The 21,564-nt window shown below is 47.8% G+C and overlaps 1 protein-coding gene across 9 annotated transcripts in view; it reads left to right on the plus strand.

The window, feature by feature from the left end:
* Positions 1-21,564, plus strand: part of KCNQ2 (potassium voltage-gated channel subfamily Q member 2) — a 75,695-nt gene that overhangs the window by 13,309 nt on the left and 40,822 nt on the right. For all 9 annotated transcript variants that reach the window (XM_027697152.1, XM_027697153.1, XM_027697156.1 and 6 more), the window contains exons 2-8: positions 10,516-10,606; positions 11,809-11,935; positions 13,083-13,258; positions 14,135-14,260; positions 16,544-16,654; positions 17,537-17,632; positions 18,347-18,441. In XM_027697152.1, coding sequence (XP_027552953.1) covers positions 10,516-10,606; positions 11,809-11,935; positions 13,083-13,258; positions 14,135-14,260; positions 16,544-16,654; positions 17,537-17,632; positions 18,347-18,441 — 822 coding nt within the window. The remainder of the gene's footprint in view (positions 1-10,515; positions 10,607-11,808; positions 11,936-13,082; positions 13,259-14,134; positions 14,261-16,543; positions 16,655-17,536; positions 17,633-18,346; positions 18,442-21,564) is intronic.

The following is a 21,564-nucleotide window of genomic DNA, read 5'->3' on the forward strand; positions in this document are numbered from 1 at the left end:
CCTTCCCACACCCCCTCTTCCTCCTCCTCCATCAGCTGGCAGAGACCTTGGCAAAGCAGCCTTCAAGAGCAAGGGCTGTACCTTTGGCTCAGAGGGAGCAAGGAGGAGGTGCAGATGCAGAGCAGGAGACTCAGGGCCAGCTGCAGACTCCAACCAGCTGCTTTATCCTGCTGGTTTATCGTGGTTTCTGGGAGCCTGCAGTCCTGGCTGAGGATTGCTGTAATTCCCAAGGTCAGATCCATGCTCACTGCTTGTAAGAAGTCGGGTGGTACCTGCTGCTTTGCAGGAGGCTGTGTTTGAGCAGCAGGAACCTGGGCCATGGTCCTGTTGTTGGTTATTCCCTCGCTGTAGCAGTGTCTTGCCCCACAGCTGGGCACACCTCTGTATGTCTGAGTGGAACTGCTTGATGTGACCCAGGCAGGTGATCAATCCCTTGTATTTTCCCGGGGTTGAGAGTGAGCTGGGAATTGCAGGCAGGGTCTCACTTTTGTCAGGCTGGATCTGATTTCCTCTGGACCTCATGGAGAGGCACCACCTCCTTCTTCTGTTCCCAGGCTGAGCTGCAGCAGCTCTCCCAGGCAGCAGTGCAGCACGATTCCGCAGGGCTGGGGGAGCTGCTGGGGAACTTGGATTGTGCCTGAGAAAAGGGGGTTAAAAACAGGTTTTCACAAGCCTTTGCCTGCCATTTTAAATGGGAAGGATGTTTCCCTGGCAACGAGATGGATGCTTCCCAGCAGAGCATATGGCTTCCATCGACTTTGATTTACCAGTGTGTTGAAATGGCAGCTAGATAATCTCTTTTCAGCTTTAATGTGTCCATGCCCTGTGTCCCTGTTCCTTATGAGTTTTTAAAGGGTCCAGACCTGCAGTGCTGCCCGTGCTCCCATCCCAGGGCTGCAGCTGGTGGGGTCCCATGTCAGGGCTGGGACCTGCAAAGAGGGACCTGCACAGAGGTCCTGAGCACAACCTGGAGCAAAGAGCTGCAGGGCGGGCAGGAAAACCTTCCCTGCCTCTGCTGCCTTTCACCAGCCGAACAGCTCCTCCTCCTCCTCAGAAAATATAATCCACGTCCCTCTCTTCCTATTCTCCTCCCTGCTTTAAATCATTTTTAGATGTTTTCCACCTTTCACCACACAATCATCTGCCTCCTGCAGCTTGCTATTTATTGTTGTGTTTACTGGCACAGGGAAATAAGAAGAGGGAACAAACCTGTCATTTGCTGTGCGGGGGAACTTGGGGGAGCTGGTTTCTGTGAGCTCGTGGCTTTCCCAGCCTGGCTGCCGTGTGCCAACCCCGCCGAGCTCACATGGCAGCCTCCTCCAAGGGGCAAAAGCAGAGGAAAAGAGGTTCTTCTCCTCTTTGCTGCCCTTCACTGGCACTCCATCCTTTGGCAAATTTGATGAAAATTGGACAAGGGGTCCAAATATTAGGTAGAGACAGGGAGGCAACCAGACAGGACAATCATGTGGGTCTCATCCATTGCCTTAGAGGTTTATTCACCACCTAATTGGTGCTGATCTGAGCCTGATTCCCATCTGCCAGTGTCTTGGTGGTTCATAGCCATGAGCAGCAGCGAGGGACAGGCATGGGGTTTGGGAATTGTCTGGGTAATGTAGCCTTAAATGAAATTAAAAGGTTGTGCTTACCTGTGAACTGCTGCACTGCAGGGACTTGGAGAGTACATCCATCATTCCTCCCCTCTTCCACTGATGGAGGTTTTGGGGGAGCTATGGATGAGGCAATGTCACCTTCTTTGCAAGTATCCAGGTGAGCAAAAAAGCCCTGATCTCCACATGCTGGCTCTGATTCCTGAGCCCTGCTTGCAACGAGCCCCCTAAAGTTTCCCAGTTCAAATGAGCCTCCTTCATTAATTGAGGTTGCCTTTATTTCATCCAGCAGCATCATGGCTTTCCTCCTCTTTCTGGGGCGTGCAGGTCTCTGAGAATCCTCTCCCTCTGCAAAGGGTTCTTGGTGATGGGGAGCTGCCCCCCAGAGCCACCCCAGCACTTGGGCTGAGCTGTGCCTACCTGCTCTCCCATCCACACTGGCATCCCAGTGTCACATGCTCCCATCCACCCACTCCCAGTGTTTGGGGCATTTGGGTTAAGCTGGGGAAGAACTGAGAGGTGATAGAAGTGATTAATTGCCCTTTGATGCCGGGGGTTAATTTATCAGGTGCAAAGAGAGGCTGTGCCCTGGCAGATCTGGCACTGTCCATGCAGATGTCACGAACTGACCGTTCTCTGCCTCGAGCCAACAAGATGCCAGCGTGGGTGGTGGCAGGAGGATGTCCCCATCACTCACAGGGAGCAGAGGGCTGGGGCAAATCTGGCTACTGCTCAGGGAAACTTTGCTGATGGAGGGGGAGATTGGTGCAAAAGGACTTTGAACTCAGAGTTGCAGCTCCTGGGATCCCCAAAATAGTTCTGTTAGTGATGAAGTTGACTGGCAGCTGGTGTGATGCTCTCCCCTTCTTGTGGTATAACTGACTGGTTCAGCAATTTTTTAGGGCTAAAGAGCACTGCCTTTTTAATGCTGAACTCTCGGGAGATCCAAGTTTGTTCTGCATCCCTTCACCCTGGGCAGCTCCTCTGGGCTGCCTGTCTGCATGGCCCACGTGCTGCTCCTGGTACAAATGTTCCCATCCCAAGAGGAGCAGCTTCACAGACATGGAAAGCACCAGGGCCATATTCTGCCTCCTCTGCTATGGAGGATCATGCCCTCCTACCAATGTGGGGAAGGGATGCAGAGCTCCAAAACTGGCCACTGGCCTTTTATTTCTTGTTGTTGGATTTAATCCTGCATTTTCCCTTGTGCCAAACTCAGGTGTGTCTCAGGTGAGTCTCAGGCATCACAGGGTTTGGACACAGCTGAGCCGGACCCTCTCTTGTGGCATTGCAGCCCCTTTGGATTTCAGGGGGTTTTTACTATTTTGCACTGGTGTAAGTAGGAGGGAACATGGTCCTGCTGATTGCAGCATTCCCATTATTCCTCTGGGTATGTTTTTCTACCCAGCTTGGGCATCATCGTTTTCCGGGGACTAAAATCAAAAGGCTGGGAACAAACTCTCCTGGGTCTTGGCTGTGAGCTCCTTCCTGATCACTAGTGGAATAAGAGAGGTAAAATTAAACAGATGTTGAAATTGCCAACTCTTAGACATATTATACAGGCAGTTTGCAAACACTTCTTTCTTTCCCCCAAGTCTCTGTTAATTAAACAAACCGGTGAGCAAATGAAATTAGCAGGGCTTTGGTAATACTTGTGTTTTTTTGCTTCTGTGTTATCCATTAGCCTCTGATTCTGAGAAACCACTTTTTTGTCCTCTAATTATTGAGGGATGAATCTGGGGGTGGACCCTGGGAAATGTTTGGGACATCCAAGTGCCTTCAACATTGCCAATATCTCTTGCCATTCTCCTTCGCTGTTGCTGGGAGAGAGCCCAAGAACACAGCTCTGGGGTCCTGCCTTTACAGAAGCACAAACCGTGGGCTGAGGCACGGGGAAACTGAGGTTTTAAAGGGCAACATGAGGATTTTGAGCCATTTAGTTGCCTGCTGTGGGTCTGGGACAGTTAATGCAGCTGCTGAGAGCTGCCAAGCCTCTGTGCTGGCAGCTGCCTGCAGAGGCTCTTGGTGACGATGCTTGTTTCTGAGGTGCTGTAGTTCTGGGAGCTGCAGAACTAGTGCAAAGTCAGAGATGGGGGAGCGAAGCTGGAGGAGCTCAGGGAGATGGAGCTTGTCCTTGGTGGGTGGGAAACCTCAGGCTCCAGCTGAATTGCTGCTTCTGGGACAGACCTTTGAAAAACCAGCTACTATTCCTGTCTGCCACGGGAACCAGCCCTGCACGATTTAAGACAATCTTCCTATCTGCAATTAGACCAGAGCCTATTTCTGTGTAACCCATTCCCTCGAGGAATGTTTAGATGAGATGCAGCATTACATTTTACTGGGACTTCTTGCTTTCAACCCAGTTTCAGAGCTCAGTTAAGTCAGGTCAAGTGACTTGCCCAGGTCAGTCAGAGCAGCTTGACCTCAGCCAGAGAAATTTTGATTCCTGCATGCTCCAACCATGTGGTGTTTCCTTGACTTCTGAGATTTATTGTTCTTGGGGTGTTGCAGAAAGGCAGGGCTTAAGAAACAGAAATAGTTTGATCTTCAGACAGAGAAAAAGGTTAGATTAGGAAGGTTTGTATTCCTGTACTCACTAGCAGTGACTCTTCAGAGGTGGGGAGAAAGTGGAGGCTCTTTTGGGGGAATACCTTGTGGGATGAAACAGAGGCAGAGCTCAGATTTCAATCTGAATAATACGGGTATTGCATGAGACAGCAACTTTCCCTCGCATTAAAATCGATGAACATGCTCTGAATAAATGGCTGCACAGATGTTTAAAGAATTACTCAAATGTCCAATATTTTATACTCTTAATTTACCTCCCAATGCACTGTAATTGCACCGTGGGCTTTAGGATCCTCTCCCGTGGGCCGTTCCTGCAGCTGCACAAACATGTTTCTCCCCACCAAATTTTTTGAAAGAAAACCTCAGCCCAGCAGCACTGAATCCCAGCAGGAACAGACTCTTCTGGCAGGTGCACAGGCTTGATTAATACGTTGGGTTTTCCTCCAGACATCTGGCTCCTCTGAGGCTGCGTGTGCAGGGTGACGAGAATACGCAGACAAGCATTTCCAAGTGATTCATTCTGGGTGAGGACAAAGAGGAACACTGGAGCTAGAACTTTGTATGCAGTCATTATTATTAATAAGGCTTAAAGTAAGAGTAAGTTAAATTATTAGAGCCAGTCTGTAAAAAAGCCCAAGCAATTCCTTGCAGTTAACTCTTTTCCCACTGTAAGTGTTCGGATCTTGATCTCCATTCCCTGGTATTTCTAGATGGCTTTTGTTCTTTGAGGCTTCAGTCCAGAAAAGCTCTTAAGCTCACTCTTGCTTTTAAGTGTGAAGATACACAATCCTTTGCTGGACTAGGGACAAGTTATGTCATACAAAACCTATTTCTGCTCAAATTCCTGCAGTTCATGGGTTTGGATCAAGACTCTGGCTCTGGGCACTGGGTACAGATGCTGCTGCTTCTGCTCTCTGAATGTTATGAGCAAGAGCAAAAGGCTGGAGGAGCTCTTGGAATCGGAAGTGATTTTAGAAATGGTGGATGTTGAAGAAGGAAATATATGTGAACCTATATCCTGCTCTTATTTCTTAGAAATGTGCTGCCTAAATAGAGGGAAGGCAGGAGAAGAGGTTTTCTTGTGAACACAGGCATCACCTCTGTTCACTGAGAAGGCACAGGATCTGGTAATGCTGTCCCAGACAGGCCTTTGATAATGATTTATTAAAAAATTTATAAACCATGACATTCCCTGCCTTGGAGCCAGCCGGTGACTTAAAACAATGTTTTCTACCTGCACGGATGCTCAGAGATCCTCCAGGCTCATCCAAGGAGCATAACTGTGGGAGAGGGAATGGAGCTGGGCATGGCCAAAACCACAGGGAGACACCATCAGGAGGAATTTTTGGAAAGGACACCATTTATTAAGGCACAGGACCAAAAGGCAGGACTCCCCATTTCTATTTTCAGCTCTTGTAGTGACAGAATTTGCCTTGGGAGATGATTTTGGCTCAGACCAAGGGATGTGGAAACCTGAGGGATGTGGAAACCCGGAGTGAGGCATTTAGGCTTGTTTTTAGCCTTGTAAATGAACAGCCAGGTTGTAAGTCACTGCAGGATTGCTTACATGAATAAAGATGATAGATGCTCCTGGCTAAGAGTAGGTGCCATATGACAGTTTTTATCCCTGGAAAAGCCATGGCTTTCTCACAGTTCTGCTTTTGATTCAGTGGAGGTTTAAACTGAGCTGTGAATACTCCCATTCCAATTTTGAGGCTCTCTGAGCACTAAAAGGCATTTGCCAGTCTCTGTTTCTCTTTGATACGGATGTTCTTTCACCTTCACTCATTGTCACTGCTGCATTTTCCTGGCCTTTGATTTCCATTGAAGTTTTAGGTACTTGAACTGCAGCATTTTACAGAGACCGCAGCAAATGGATTGCTGGGGTTGCAGATGGATTGCTTGTAAGGATGTTGGTTTTATTTTAGCACAATCATCAATGCCTTTTTTATATACCCAGAGTAATAGTCATTGTGCATCTCTTGAATGCCTGTAGTAAACTGCTCTTTCCAGCTTTGCTTCTTCTAATTTAACAAATAATTAACGTCCCAGTTCCAGGGAAAGGCAGCAAAGTGGGCAACAGTTAAAAAGTTACAAGTTTTGTCACCTCCTTGTGTTGTATCCATCTCCATCACATCCGAGAATCCGGTTGCTAATTAGTGGTGCTTCACCAGAGCAACCCCAACGTTTCTGAATGTCAGTGAATGTTATTTGAATATGAGTATTTCAGGAATAAATTCAGAGGTCTTTTTAAATTCTTATGTAAATGGGTGTGTAGATTCCAAGGGGGTTTCTTTTGGAAGGCAAATTAGATGATTAACCTGAGAAGCTTTATGATGATTCCATCATGTGCTTTCACTGAGAAAAAAAGAGAGAAGGACAATCTTTCCTGTTTCATGCCATTTTAAGTATTCTTTTTCCAAGAGGGAGTTCAGTCATTTCTTTTTCTGTTGCTAACCTGAAGCAGAGTGGATATGAAATATGGATATGCAGATTTTGTGCTGGGATTTATAAATTGCAATAAGAAGCTTGCACGGGTGTTTTAAATCAACATAACCTTTGGATGTAAAGTCAGACTTTGCAGGTCTTTGGATTTATTGGTATTAGCAGCAGTCAGATTTGCACAGCTGAGTCTTGGCTGAGCTTAAAGGTCTCGGCAACAGGCGTGGGGCATGTCAGAGCAGGAGGTGATACTGGATGCCCGTAGGAATGGATGGTGGGTGAGAAGATGCAATTATATGAGATGTCCTTCTCCAGGAGGCTGGAGACAGCTTTCTCCTTGCTGTCACTCTGCAGAGGAGGCATTACTCCCAAACTACCAGCTGCTGTTTGCATCCTGGCTGGGATCTGGGAGAGGCTGGTGCCGACTCCAGCCGTGCATCATGTAGGACCCAGCTCCTGTCTACTCAGGATGAGGATATTGTCTTCTCCAAAGCTCTAAGCAGAATTGGCATCTTTAATGTAAAAATCATTAGGTGGGACCTAATTAATGTTCCTTATTACACATTAACATTTCCCAGAGTCAGGCTGCAGACATAATTTGCTTTCATTAGATATGTAGCTTTAAAAATTAGATTCATCCCAGTATCTACACTATTTATTGGCTTGTTTCCCCTTCCTTAGCTATCCATTATTATCTGAAGCCCTTTCCTGATCTGTCTGGGTAGATTAGGTGGAATTAAGGCAGAGTCCAGCTTCCTGTTCCCCACTGCCCTCACTCTGTGGGAGCTCAGAGGATACACACAGTCTCCAATGTAGACACACCTCTTAGCTTGCTTCTTCCACTCCTCTATCCACAGGGGTTCTGTAGATCCCTCAAAGCCTCCTAGGAGCCATACAGACCCCAACCCCCTGAGTTCAGTTTCCTTGCAGAAAGGTTTCATTCTCTGAGTCTCCTTTTTTAGCCTCCCAAAGATTTGTGGACCACAGGGTCAAGCCGAGCAGCTGTGCATCACCATGGATGCTTGTGCAGCTCACCCTGTGGTGAGCCAGAGCCTTCATCCCTTGCTGGCAGGACCATTCCTTACCTGGGGGCTGGGACAGGGGGTTCCTTACTCATTAGGACTGAGACAGGGAAGGTTTTTGTCCACTAGGGATTTGGCCATGAAGCTCCCATGCTTCACTGAATGAGCTGGTGCATTCCCTGTTGCCTCCCATGCTTGGCAGTGCAGTAATTAATGCTGGCCCTGAAAGAGTGATCTGCATCAGGTCTCCCTGGCAATGGGAGCCCTGGGGAGCTCAGAGCCGAAATTACAGCAGTGCTGAGCTGGCCCTGGGGAAATGAGGAGAGCAGAGAGGCCGGGGATGAGGCTGCAGTGATGTGCTGGGGAAGGGAAGAAGCAGCACCAACACGTCCGGCTGCCCCAGCAGCGCCCAGAGCTGCCCCAGCTCTCCCCATAACCATGGTTTGCACAATCCATCCTTGGGATGTGGAGTGATAAAGCAATTTCTTTTCCTTTTTTTTTTTCTGTCCCATCAATATCTGTCTAGTGACAATTGAATATACAGGAATCTTCTTTTTTTCATGACCTGTGTCCCTGCCAGGACTCATCATTTAAGAGTGGCTTCCTTCTGGATCCATCCAAGTGGTCACCTGAGCAAACACAGTGTGCAAGCCTGTGCTGATATTGGCACTTTACTTTCAGCATCTCCTCAGGCATTTTACAGTGATGTTTGGTCACAAAAAATAAATGCAACTCACATTCTGCTTCTTTAATCAGAAAATCTAGGATTTCTTTTCCCTTGATACCTTTCTATTATCTTTTTTTTTGTTTGCTTTTTTTCTCTTCTCTTTCTTCTCTCATTGATTATTCATTTGTTTCTCACTTCAACACAGAAGTTTGCAGCAAAATCTGGGCCACCCCAGCAACAGGGCTGCCTGACCCAGTTGCAGCTCCTTCCCTCCTGGGGTGCAGGGCTCTGCTCCCCCTGCAACAGTGCAGGCAGCAGCAGGGGTCTGTCTCCAGCTCCCAGGGCCTGGCCCAGGCAACTCAGAGGATGTTGGGATGGATGGAGTCCATTTGACTGCAGGGCAGGTTGTGGTAGGATTGTTTATGGCAAGGGTTTCAAATAAACAGCCTGGGGAGAAAAGATGTTTAAGTGAGACCTAGAGAAGACATTAAGGGACATCATGAGTGAGTTTGAAAGGAAAGTTTTCTTACTCTTTTGAGGTTTTTTTCCAGTGTCTGGGTACCAAACCTGGTGTTAGAAGAGAAAATTTGTAGTGAGGAATCAAGTAATTATCCTTATCTGCTCTGTGCTGAATTTATCTTGTGGCTGACAAAGCTCAGCCTTGGCTGAGATGGCTCTGAAGGTCCCTTTACCTCCAGCAGTCCCTTACCTCACCACCACATTTCAGCCTGTGGTTCAAATAAATACTGCAAATCTCCCTATTTTTACTTTTTGCTGTGACATTAATGGTCACTGCAAAGCCACAAGCACGACCTGGCAGCGTGAAACTCCTTTTCTTTATTCACCGAACAGGAGCAGCCCCCACCAGCAGAACCAAACCTTATAAATATTCAAAATTCAGTTTGTAGGAATGTGAGACAAAGTCAGACAGATGAATTATTTAATGCTCTTAAAGAATGCAGCTTTTAGTTTCTCCTTGCGCTGGCCTACTTTATTCTATTAGTAAATCGATCTCCCGTAAATTAATTTCCCTCCCTTTCTTGCAGCAAGCAGTGGGCATGGGTGGAAGCCTCCATCCTTGAGCAGATGCCAGGACACCTCTGTAGCTGCAGACTGAGGCGCTGAGTGTTGGAGGAGAGTTGAGCTCCTGTCATTCATTCGGTGCCCTTTGATTTGCATTAGAACACCCAGCACTCAGGAGAAGCACAGAGCATTGATGGGGACAGGCTGTGAGTGACAGGCTGGCGTGGCACTGCTGAGGCTGCTTTTGGGAGGCTGCCCGTGGGTGTAGATGTCAATGAGGCCTGGATGCACGCTGGGTTTTTGAGAATTTCTCCTATTTCGTGGCAAATAAGAGACTGAGAGCGCTGATATCAAAGTTGGGTCTTCCCCAGCTCATGGCAGGATGAGGCTCCTTTTGTCCCTGCAGGGCTGGGACAGAGGCCAGCTCAGGTCCCTCCCCAGTGGCAAGGGTGTTTCTGGCTTCGTGGTACCAACAACTCCAAGATCACATTCCCTAGGACTGGATCAAGCCCTTACTGTGGCATGTCACTGGCCACAGAAAAGCAGAGTAACAACTACCAACCTCCCACTGATGCTACAACAAACCCAAAAAGTCACCAGCTTTTCCAGGCAATGAGGAGTTAATGTGGAGTACCTGCCTAAGGATGGAACATTAAATCCACCCAAAAATGTCCTACCCTGACAAGAAATGTAGTCCCACTCCTGTGTGAGCTTTTGTGGATGTAAATGCATAAGTAGAGCATCAGTGGAGTTCTTTATGGGTTTGTGCTCAGCCTGTGCTCCTGCTTCTCAGCCAGTCTGCTCCCTCTTATCCCAGTTAGAAATGTTCCTGTTCATTTGGATGCTTGTTGAAAGCGTGTTGCAGAAAGACCTGACAATTCCTTAGGGAAATAATGTCAGAGGTGATCAGAGCTGCCAGCTGGGAGGGGAATGGGATTGGCATTGACCAAACTGGGAGCAGTCCAGTGGGTCTATCCACACATAACCCTTTCAATTAGTAAAACTGGTCACTTTACTCACTCTTTTTATGTGGTGTGGTAGCAGCAGCGCAGTAAATACTCACAGAGAAATATGTCCAAAATTGCTCTCTGGACTACTTGGATAAGTATGAAAAATTCCTGCCCTGAAGACTGACCTTCTCTCTCTCTCCCCTTTTTATTTTTTTTTTAATATTTGTGTTATGTAGTTTTCTACTAGTTTTCTCCTGCCTGGTGCTGTCTGTCTTTTCGACCATTGATGAGTACCAGAACAGCTCAGAAGGGGCCCTTTACATCCTGGTAAGTGGGGGCCAACAGTAAGGTATTAACATAAAGGCAAAACCACAAATAACCTGAGATTGGGGGTGTTAGAGGCAAGGATTTAAACTGTCACTTGTGAGAGGGGGACCACTACAACCTATGGGTAAGAAATGTGAAAAGGAGAAATCTGTATCAGGAATAAAATAAAAATATTTTGAAGGATCCTTTAAAACCTTTCTTCCTAGACTTTTTCTCTTTCTTTTCTTTTTCTTTCCTGAATTTATCTTCAATTTCAGAACACAGTAGCAAGACTGATCCCAACTGAAAGCTCCCAGTATTTAAAGCTGCAGATGCTCTGCGTCGGGAGCAGCCGGCGGAGCTGCCTCCTCTCCCACACTATCACATCCCTGCAACTATTTGATCCACCATGAAGCTGCAGAGTTTTGTTCCTGAAATAGCCCGGCATCCCTCACACTGACAGTGTGGCTTCTGCCACCAATAGCCAGCAGAGATCCTGCCACCACGGCAGTGGTGCGGGGCTGCCAGATTCACACATCTCCTTTCCTTTTGTCTGTCTTCCTCTTCCCCAGTCCCTGCCCTACATCAACATCAAATGGTGCTGCAGACTAATTAGGGCTTCATCAGGTTTGACACATGAGAGAGCTGAGAAAAGTGCTGCTAGTAAAGAACTCAGAGGGAAGGGAGCATGCACGGGATGTTCGGATGGTGATGGAAAGAGCTCACGTGGCATTAAAGGGATGGAGAATCTACACCCCCCTGCACCAGATAGCCCAGCACACACAGGCAACAACACCACTTTTCTAGGGAAAAAGCTGAAATCCCCTTTGAAGAGTCTTAGGATGATTCCTGACCAGTGATTCCCATTTCTGCTCTTCCCTGAGCTGCTCAGCATTAACCGAGTCAAGTCCTGGAGACTAATGGCAGGGAGACAAGGAGGTGCTTGCCAGTCCTCTGATGGGGGACATAAACACAACAGGGATGGTGTAAAACTAGTTCATGGCTACAACATGCAGTACCTCTCCCCACCCTGAGTGAGGTGAGGGAAGACACAAAAGCAGAGATCTGATGATCCTTCAAGTCTGGGCTCTCTGAAGGGTGCAGACAGCTTGGTGACGTATTGTCCAAGGTGTATTTTCCTGAGGTCACACGTTTGTCCTTGATTCTGGAGCAGGCTCTCCGCCATCCTTCTTTCCCGACTAACAGCATTGTCTCCCTCGCAGGAAATTGTCACCATCGTGGTGTTTGGGGTGGAATACTTTGTGAGGATCTGGGCGGCCGGCTGCTGCTGCCGATACCGGGGCTGGAGGGGAAGGTTAAAATTTGCCCGCAAGCCTTTCTGCGTCATCGGTAAGACCTCCCTCCCTGCATGAGAATCCCCAAACCACGATGGCCATTGCAAGCACTTGCTTGCACGGCGCGCCGGTGTCTTGCATGCATTTTGGGGGTTGATCTTCGGCTGCTTCGTGATCAGGAAAAAGCACAAAGGCAGAAGTCCTAATCTATGGATGTGTTTTTTGTTATTTATCACGGCGCTCCCTGTTTTCTGCCAACCTGGGAGCCATCCCAGTGCCCTGTGTACCTCAGGCATCGCTGACAGCTGCTCAGAAATGGGGGTTAGCCAGGAGAAGCTGAGCAGAGGAACTGGGATCCTGCAATCCTGTGTCCAACCTCCGCACCGAATCGTTCACGAGTCACTGAAGCTCGGTGTGTCACTTTGCCTTCCCTGGTGCTGATGAGCTGCCTCACAAGGGAGTTATGAGACTTAATTAATTCTTGTTTGTCAAGTACTCGGTGAGCCTCCTGTGAGAGGGGCCATCTGGGCACAGCAGTGATTTTTTTCTGGGATAAGAAATGGGCAGAGAGGCCATGCCCTTCGCTATGGAAGCTGCCTTCAACTGTCCAGGAGCTGGCAATGGTCATATGCAGGATTTTACCTTATTCCACAGAAAAAGACTCCTATAAAATTTGCATAGAAAATTAGGGAAGAGGGAGGTTTACAGAATCTTCATGTGTAAATAGAGAAAGGCTTTTTTTCTTGGCCTATTTCTTGGTCTTTGTGAGCTCTTCTTCCTCTTTGTGAGGACTGCTATGGAGGACCTGGAGATTTTCATTCCCAGTTTAGATGGCGTAATTCCCAGCTTTGTGTAACAGGCAGCTATGGCTGATAAAAAAAAAAGGCCAAGCATTTTGCAAGGATTTAACCCAGTTTAGCAGTGTTAACACTGAATCATATCAAAATTCAGACTTTGCAGTATTTGACACATTTTTTATGGATGATGAGCGTGGAGAAGGAAACCAGGATATTCCACAAGGTGTGTAGTAGCTCCTTTCATCCCATTTAAGATTAATGCTATGTCCTTCCAGCACAGAATACAAGTGACCAGGAGATCATTCTCATGCACAGCCTTCTGCTGCCGAGGCAGTGGGAATTCCATCCCCTTTGGTAGTGGTCCGGCAGCACTCCTTCAGCTTTCCCTGCCCTCTGTTCCTGCAGACATCATGGTGCTGATTGCATCCATCGCCGTGCTGGCAGCGGGGTCCCAGGGGAATGTCTTTGCCACCTCAGCACTCAGGAGTTTGAGGTTCCTGCAGATCCTGCGCATGATCCGCATGGACCGGCGGGGCGGCACCTGGAAGCTCCTGGGCTCCGTGGTCTACGCACACAGCAAGGTGAGCAAGTCCCAAGCAGGGACATCGAGTTGCTCTTTGTGTTCCCTCCCCCACAGAGACACTGCTTTGGTTCAGTTCTCCTTCCCAAAGCTCTCCCAGGCCTGAGGAGATTGGAAAGACACCATAGGTAACTCGGGAAGGGATGCAGAGTCAGAGACAAGGTCTGATGGAGCGCTTCAACCAGTTAAGGAGAGAAGGGAGAGAGAGATTCCAGTCACAGAACTGATCCCTGGTATAAGGTGATCAGTTTGGGAAGATTTTGTTGATAATTTTTTGTTTACTGCTTCTGAACTTATGAATTTAACATTTCTCCTGTTTCTTGCACTTTTTTTCCCCTGAAAAGCTTAGTTGCCTTAGCCAGAACTATCACAGGGAATTTGTGGGTCTCTTTTGTCCACCCTTGCATTAACCTAATCCAAAAAGAATCACATCTGGGAATTCTGAATTAAAAATTGTCTGCAATTGGGGTATATTGCATCCAGACCCCAACTTTGCACCTCCTCCTCTGTAAGTAGAAGCCCCAAGGATTTGGGGATTCCTATTTCAGTTCTAACCATGTGAAATGGGGAAATGCTAGAGTTTTTTAAGTCTCAGGTCCATATGTTGCAATAATGGAGCTGTTAACACGCCCTTCTCCATTTGCTGTATGTGTTTAGATGTTGGGGTCTTCAGCACAGGGATTGCCCCATGTGCTTGGCAGAGCCACCACCTCACGGTCCCATCTCAAAAAAGTGGCATTACCGGCCTCCAACCAAAGCCCCCAAACCTAAACAAATGCAGGGAAAGCTCAGACCCAGCCGCAATCAAGTAACTCAGCGTTTGGAGATGCGCACCAGGATTGCAATTATTCTCTTCTTTCCTTTAATGATCTCGCAGGAGCTGATTACTGCGTGGTATATTGGCTTCCTGTGCCTCATTCTGGCCTCTTTCCTGGTATACTTGGCCGAGAAAGGAGAAAATGAGCACTTTGATACATACGCAGATGCACTTTGGTGGGGTCTGGTAAGTAATTTTCATAGAGCAGCTGCTGGTTATTAAAATAAAATGTCCATTAACCCTCCATCTTCTATCACTTACGTGAGGTATCGACTTATAGAGTGCTTAGTTAACATTTTTATTAAATGGCTTTGGGCTGCTCCATTTAGCTCTTTTTCTTATACAAACCTCATAGAAAACGCTAAAAGATCACATTTCTGCATTAGCTGGAGCTGCAGGGAAACGGGGCACTCATGTGCTCCCAGCTGTGGGATTTAGCTCTGTCGTGACAGTAGAGGCAGGTCAGACAGAGACCCCACACTGCTTTGATCATTGTTTTGACAAGTATTGCTGTCCTTTAATTATTTAAATTGCACTTGGGCGAGGCGCTGTTAAACACACAGGAATAAAGTTTATAAAATTAATAGGGTCTAAGTACCAGAAAGACTCCAGCGGGGCGAGCGCTCCCCTTCACATCTCTGCTGACAGAGGAGGAAAGGGCAGTACTTTTGGTTTGCTCTGTGTGTGCGTGTGCATGTGAATTATTGGATTACTCGATTAACAAAGAGAGAATTAATGACGTTCTAATCTTCTTGCGTTATTGTTCTTCTGCTCCATCACTAGTTTGGCCTTGATTACAAAGCATGTAATGAAAATCCCCGATCTGATCAAATCCCAATAACAGGCTTGGGGAGGAATCGGCTGATCAAGCAGCTCCTCTGTTCCAACAAAGGGAAAAAAAGCAGTAAATTGCTTTTAAAGTCCCTTAGTTATGACAAAAAAATAAAAACAAAGCCCAATTTGACATAACCAGAAATTAAACAATGGGGGAAAAGTGACAGCCCAGATTAGAGCTCAGTCTGGGGAGAACCATCGGCAGATTTATCCCTCCTGCTTCCCAGGCTCTGCAGGCCTTCAACAGAGGATCACTGCTCTGCTTTTTGGGATGTAGAGATGCACCAGACTGTTTTGCCACTGAGAAACACAGAACAAAAATTGAGCCTCATTAAAATAAATAGTTTCTGTCATTGTCCAGCTCATGGTTCCAGTACAGACAGATGTTAAGAGATGGGATAAATCAAATTTCAGGTTCATAAACTCATCCCTTTGTTGTTCTTACTGCATCCAATCCTTCTAGTTGTCTATAGAAATTATAAAAAAATTGTAAACCAACTTTGCAGTGTTTATGGAGAGAGCATTGCTCCGACTTTGTGTTTCAGTAAGAATGAGGCATGTAGATGCATTTTTTAACCACTTTGTCAAAATAGCATCTAATTGATAAGGCTTTTAGTGGGTCCAATTAAAAGGCACTTTGGGATCATACTTCCATTTGTGTAAAAGTGATTTTATTCTGAATGAAATGCATATTTCCAATGCCACATCAGCGTGGTGTCAGCTGCCATCCCTGGGGCCAGCTCTGTCCATGGAGGCTGTGGGACAGGGACAACCTTCCATGTGTCACAGGGACCTTTGGGATCAGAAGTCTCAAAGATGTTTCTAATCAGACCACTCCTCTCTGGCTTGCCCTGCCAGACCCAGGCTCTCCCAAATCCTCTTGGAAGCCCTTGGGGGAATACACAGCATTTCCCACTGCTGATGTCTATGGACTGAAGTGGGAAAAGATGCCTTCTCCTGCAGTTTGACACTCAGGGGATTCTGTTTCCAACAAATCCCTCGGATCTTTCCCCAAAATACAGACAGCAACTTACCAGCTCTCTGTTGCTGCATTGCAAAAATGCTGAGGAGGGGAAAAAACATTCCTAAATGAGGTGGTATGAAGGAGCTATAATTCATCCTCTTGGCCTAATAGGCTGTTTTTAAATAGGAAGGGAGACCAGCTAATAGGCACTGCTGGGAGGATTGGGAATAGGCAGAATCAGGTCTTTACGCATGCAAATAGCCCTGCCTGTTTTCCTGAGATGCCGAAAGGGAGTTTGGGGGAACGGTGCCGGTTCGCTTCCCCTGCCGAAGGCACAACCCCGTCTCCCGGGGGAGGTTCCGAGCTGCCGCCAGCCTCTGCACCAGATGGCAGCTCTCTCCGTGACAGCAAAAGGCACAGAAAATGCTCCCAACCGGTGTGAAAACCCAGCACGTGAGCAGGGCGGATGTCGGGGCATCTGCATCCTGCAGGGTCGCCCATCCCTGCTCGGTCCTCCGGGTCCCCGAGCTGCGCCTTCCCTTGGTCAGCTCAGGGCACGCAGCGATCCCGGCTCCTCCACGTCCCCCTCGGGTGTTGCGGGAGTTTTGGCCGTGTCGTTTCAGTTTTAAGGCTGTCTGACCAAGGGCTGGGCACTGATCTCCTCCCTGCAGATCACTCTCACTACCATCGGCTACGGGGACAAGTACCCGCAGACCTGGAACGGGCGGCTGCTGGCGGCGACCTTCACACTCATCGGCGTCTCTTTCTTCGCCCTTCCTGCCGTAAGTGGGAGGGTGCTGGGAGTGAGGTCTCACTGGGCTCACTCTGAGCTCACCTGTCCCTTATCCCCAGCCCCTGGAGCTGGTGCCATTGCACCCTCCTGGCTGCAATGGTCTGTGGCTTTTGAATCACAGAATTAGGGAGAAAAGGGCAAACCCCGTCTGGATATCCACAGCTGGGGCACTTTGAGCAAACGGGGTGGAAATTCTAGATTTGGCTCTGCACAAATATTTATTGAAGCAATATAAAGCATTTTTTTCCCTCAGAGGGCTGTTCTTGGGGGTAATTAATAGCTTTAAACTGAAAGAAGGTAAATTTAGATTGGATATTAGGCAGCGATTCTTCCCTGTGAGGGTGGTGAGGCCCTGGCACAAGTTGCCCAGAGAAGCTGTGGCTGCCCCATCCCTGGAAATGTTCAAGGCCAGGTTGGGCAGGGCTTGGAGCAACCTGGTCTAGTGGAAGGTGTCCCTTTCCATGGCAGGGGGGTAAATGAGATGAGCTTTAAGGTCCCTTCCAACCCAAACCAGTCTGTGTTTCTATGATTACACCGTTTCAGCAAATCACTCACAGATGCATTTCAGAGTGTTGCACTGATCTGGATCCCTGTGGGGATAATTTGATGAATGCCAACACTCTGGGGTTATTTTGTATTTTATCAGCTGGCTGGAGGTGGTTTGGGAAAAGCTGCAATTCCAGTGGGTGCCAGCAAAGTCTGCTGCCCCTTGGAGAATGTCTGCCAAGGCTGCTGGGGTGGAGACTCCTTCCTTCCTCTATGTTTGAAACAAAAACTGAGCCAGAAAAAAAACTTTGGAGGGAAAGCTGGCCACAACTTTCAAGTGAAAGCTGAGCTAAACCCCTGCTACCTGCAAATTGTTCTCTTCCAGGGCATCTTGGGTTCGGGGTTTGCTCTGAAGGTTCAAGAGCAGCATCGACAAAAGCACTTTGAGAAGAGGCGAAACCCAGCAGCGGGCCTGATCCAGGTGAGGATCACATCCAAAGAGCCTTGGGGTTACATTGTCCTGGTTGTGGGGGGCTTAACAGACTTTTAGAAGTTGGGGAGGACATGGGCTGGTGAAAAGTGGGGCCATGTGTTTAAGGTGTGAGACAGCAGCTGGTGACTGGTTTTGTCTGGGAATAAATGCCAGGAAATCAGCCATGGGAAAATAGCATATGTGGCAGGGAATCTAGGGGAGAAAAGGAATGAAATTCAGCCCAGCGCAGCAAGACAAATGCATTAGGACAGTCTGTTTTCACTCATTCTTTTTCCCCAAAGAGAATATTTATACTGATATAAAATTACAATTGGGAGCATTTTCTTCATGATAACAGATGTCCGTGCAGAAGGTTGGCCTTGGTGTACATCTTGGAGATTTGAAAGTAGTCATTTTACATTCCCCTGCTCCTCTCTTTCCAAATTTTTAACTCCTTAATAGGCAACACACCCACTTCATCCTTACCCTCAGCCTGCCAGTGTGTGTGCCTGAGACCCACAAAATTTTTAACCAGGCTCACATGGTGAGGAGTGTCATGGTACCACCCCAAATTTGTCATGTATCAAATCAAGGAAGAGGCAAAATGCTGGATCCATCCCACAGAAAACAGAGGGAAGAGTCAGAGTTGGCTGAGGTTTATAAACCTGAGGGTGGTGCTGGCCATGCCTGGGTCCACAACCCCACTGTGTCTTGTCCCCACAGGCGGCTTGGAGATTTTATGCCACCAACCTGTCCCGGACGGACCTGCACTCCACCTGGCAGTACTACGAGCGCACCGTCACCGTCCCCATGTACAGGTACCTCCTCCTCCAGCTTCCTCTTCCTCGTGATGCCACTGCCTCCATAGTTATTTCTGTTATCTGGATATATAGTTTCATTTATTTGTTTCTGGTTTTTCTCATTGAAAAAGTTGATTTCAAGAGGCTCTTAAGGGCCGGTGTATGCTTTGTCTTATGGAGTTTTTTTGCTTTGTATTTTTTGTTGTATTTCTTTTTGACTTGATTTTAATTTTCATGCTGCCTTTTTTTTGTTTTTTTTTTTCTTTCCATGTCTCTGTGTGTTGTACATGCTCTTCTTTTCCCCTTTATTTCTCCATGTCTGCTGGTAGTTGCATTGTGTTGTGACAGTTGCCGTGCCCAGGTGTGAAGACCTCCCTCCGAGCTGCTCTGGATCGTAGGTAAAAGCTGCCCTCACCCTACCTGCAGCTCCTCATGCCCTTCCAGGCTCTCCTTGCTGATCCAACTGGTCTCTAATGGTCCTTCTACCTTTCAGCAAACTTCTCTCCCTCCTTTGACCAGCCTGGCACTCTCCCGGGTGCATTTGCCCTGTGTCTTCCTTTCCTTTCCTTTTTTTTCTCTGAGATGAGGAAAAAACCAACTCAGGATTCAGTGAGCGTTTTCCCATTTCTTATATTTCATTTATCCATCCCAGTCTGTTGACAGGAGTAGGGAAGGATGGTGGAGCCTTGATGGATGAGGCAGATAAACACCACTGAGTTTTGGCAGCATCCGTCTGCCTTGCTTTACCTGCTCTACTTATTGTACCCAGGCATTTTGTTAAGGTTAGAGCAGTGCTGTGGGAATTCACGGCCTCTTGGGATCTGGAGTTTCATGGAGGTGGGAACAGAGTTCCCTGCCATACCTCAATGCCCTCTGGGACATGGGGAAGTACTGCATCCTTTATGTCCCTCTTGGGCTTGGTGGTATCTAAGGAAGAGACTTCCTCAGAAGCTAAAATGCACAGTGCTGCTATTCATTTTCACCCCACACTGCCCTGCATCCTGCATCCCTTTCTGGTGTGTTTTTGGGGGCTACCCAGGTCCTTCTGGGTATGTAGCAGGGTTGGACATGTTTGTTAGATATTCCCGTGGGGTTTTGTTGGGTGTGGTGGGGCTCCCTGTGCCCCATCTCCCTGCTCTCACACAGGGCTGTGGTCCAGCACTGGGTTGTGCCAGTGCAGGTATCATCCCTTCCTGTTTTTTGCCATGTTACTGGTGTCTTTTAGCCCTTGGGCAGACAGTCCGGATGTATTTCCTGGGGTAAGCATTAGTGTATATTTGAAACACAGCAGCCAGCCTCTTAATCCAGCATAAAAACCTGTTGGAAGTCACATTGTTGTGGTCAGTAAGTTTTTATTGGATTCATTCCCAGTGTGTGTCCGATTGGTTGCTTTTTCCCTGGAAATTGATGAGCCAACTTCAAGATTTTCTCTAAAAAACCCAAAACAACAACGACCCAACAAACCAGAACAAAGCTGTTTTCCAATAGCATTAAACCCACCCATTGAAGCTCTCCCTCCCAGTATCTGTACCTTTGCAAAGGCTGTGCCTTTGCAACACTGGCTGGGATCAGCTACTGGAGAGGGTGAGGATGGAGCCTGGCCCAAAGTCCACTGCAAACCGCAGACACCCAGGGCTTTTTTTCAGTGGATTTTGCCAGGTTTTAATTCTCTTTGAACTACTGAACTTACCACGCAGCCAGACATGCAGTGACACCCTTTTGATTGCAGAGTACTGGGGTTACTTAATTACCTGTTACCTAATCCGCTTGTTAAAACCTGTATTTCCATGGAGCTGGTCCGCAGGAGGAGAACTAAGCTAAAGAGCTCCAGGAGGAGCTAAATAAAAACTTTAGAGAAGAGAAAGAGAAAAAAATTGTAGTTCAAAGAGCCCACTTATCTTGACTAAAAAGCCAGGACAGATTAGTAGCTGAGTTGTAGCAGTTTTGCTGGCTGATGCTGTGGGTGCTGCTCAGCCCCACTCTGCAGTGTCACCCTGGGCTTCCCTAGGGATGGGTTTCACTGCAGTCCCAGCTTCTCCCTTAAATCCCAGCTCCCGAGCGAGTGAGCTGTGGGTGCACTGATGGATTCAGGCGTTAGTCAAATGGCATTTTTTACCAGGAAAGCAGTGAACACCTTCTGAATATATTTTGGGTGCACTCAGATAAATTAATTGGATTTTTTTTTTTTTTAGAAAAGGGAGTAACTGTATGTTCTGGCTGCAGCTTCCGTCACTCACACTGACCATCTCTCCTTGCCCACCCACTTCCCTGAGCTGGCTGGCAGGCGCTGGCAGCCCTGTGCTGGTGCTGGTGCAGCCGTGGCAGCACGTCAAGCCCAGCACCACATTAAAGTGATGGCTGCTGACACGTGTCTGCAACCCACAGTGTGGTTTGGAAGTGGGTTGGAGGAACACAATATCCCCCTCCCTGGTGCCCCGGGGGTGATCTGCAGTCACCAGTACCTTGGCACCCTTTCTGCTCAACATCAGGCTGCTTATTCCTCATAGCAGGAGCCCTGTGCCTTTAGCTCATCTGTCTTCCCAAGGCATCTCTGAAAAGGCGTGGCTGCTTGATATGAGCAAATTGTTACACATGCCTTGGAGGAGCTCACGTGGCTCCAGAACATCACTCAAATCACTGCAGTAGAGCTGCTCTAACTTGTTTGGGGGAAAATATGGTGGCTTCTTAGAGAATCTCAAATTTAATCTTTAAATCCAAAATGTGGTAGAACCAAATCTGGAGTATGCACAAGGCTTCATTTTGTGCAGATGTGGCTTGGGTTGTGATGCGTGGGTAGCTTGGTGCACTCAGACATCCTAACCTGTTCTGCATCAGCCACTGGATTTACTGGGAAAAAAAGTTTGCTCTCGTTGTCACTCATGAGAGCAGAGCCTTGATCTCAACTACATTCGCATATTGGTCTTCACTGAAAAAAACCTGCAAACCCATGGGGCACATCCTGCCCAAGTCAGCAGCCCAGCCCGAGGAGCTCCTGGCTGGTGGGACCGAGGGCTGTGGATGTCCCATGGAAGGTCTCTGGGAGGCCCCCACACTTTCCCTGCTCTGTGGTGCCAATTTGCTCTTGGAGCAAGGTGCCAGCTGCCTGTCCCCGAGGGTGACACGGGTGTGTGGTGGTTTCTG

This window comes from Neopelma chrysocephalum, unplaced genomic scaffold (genome assembly GCF_003984885.1).
Source record: "Neopelma chrysocephalum unplaced genomic scaffold, ASM398488v2 Primary Assembly neopelma1_119, whole genome shotgun sequence".
NCBI classification, from domain to species: Eukaryota; Metazoa; Chordata; class Aves; order Passeriformes; family Pipridae; genus Neopelma; species Neopelma chrysocephalum.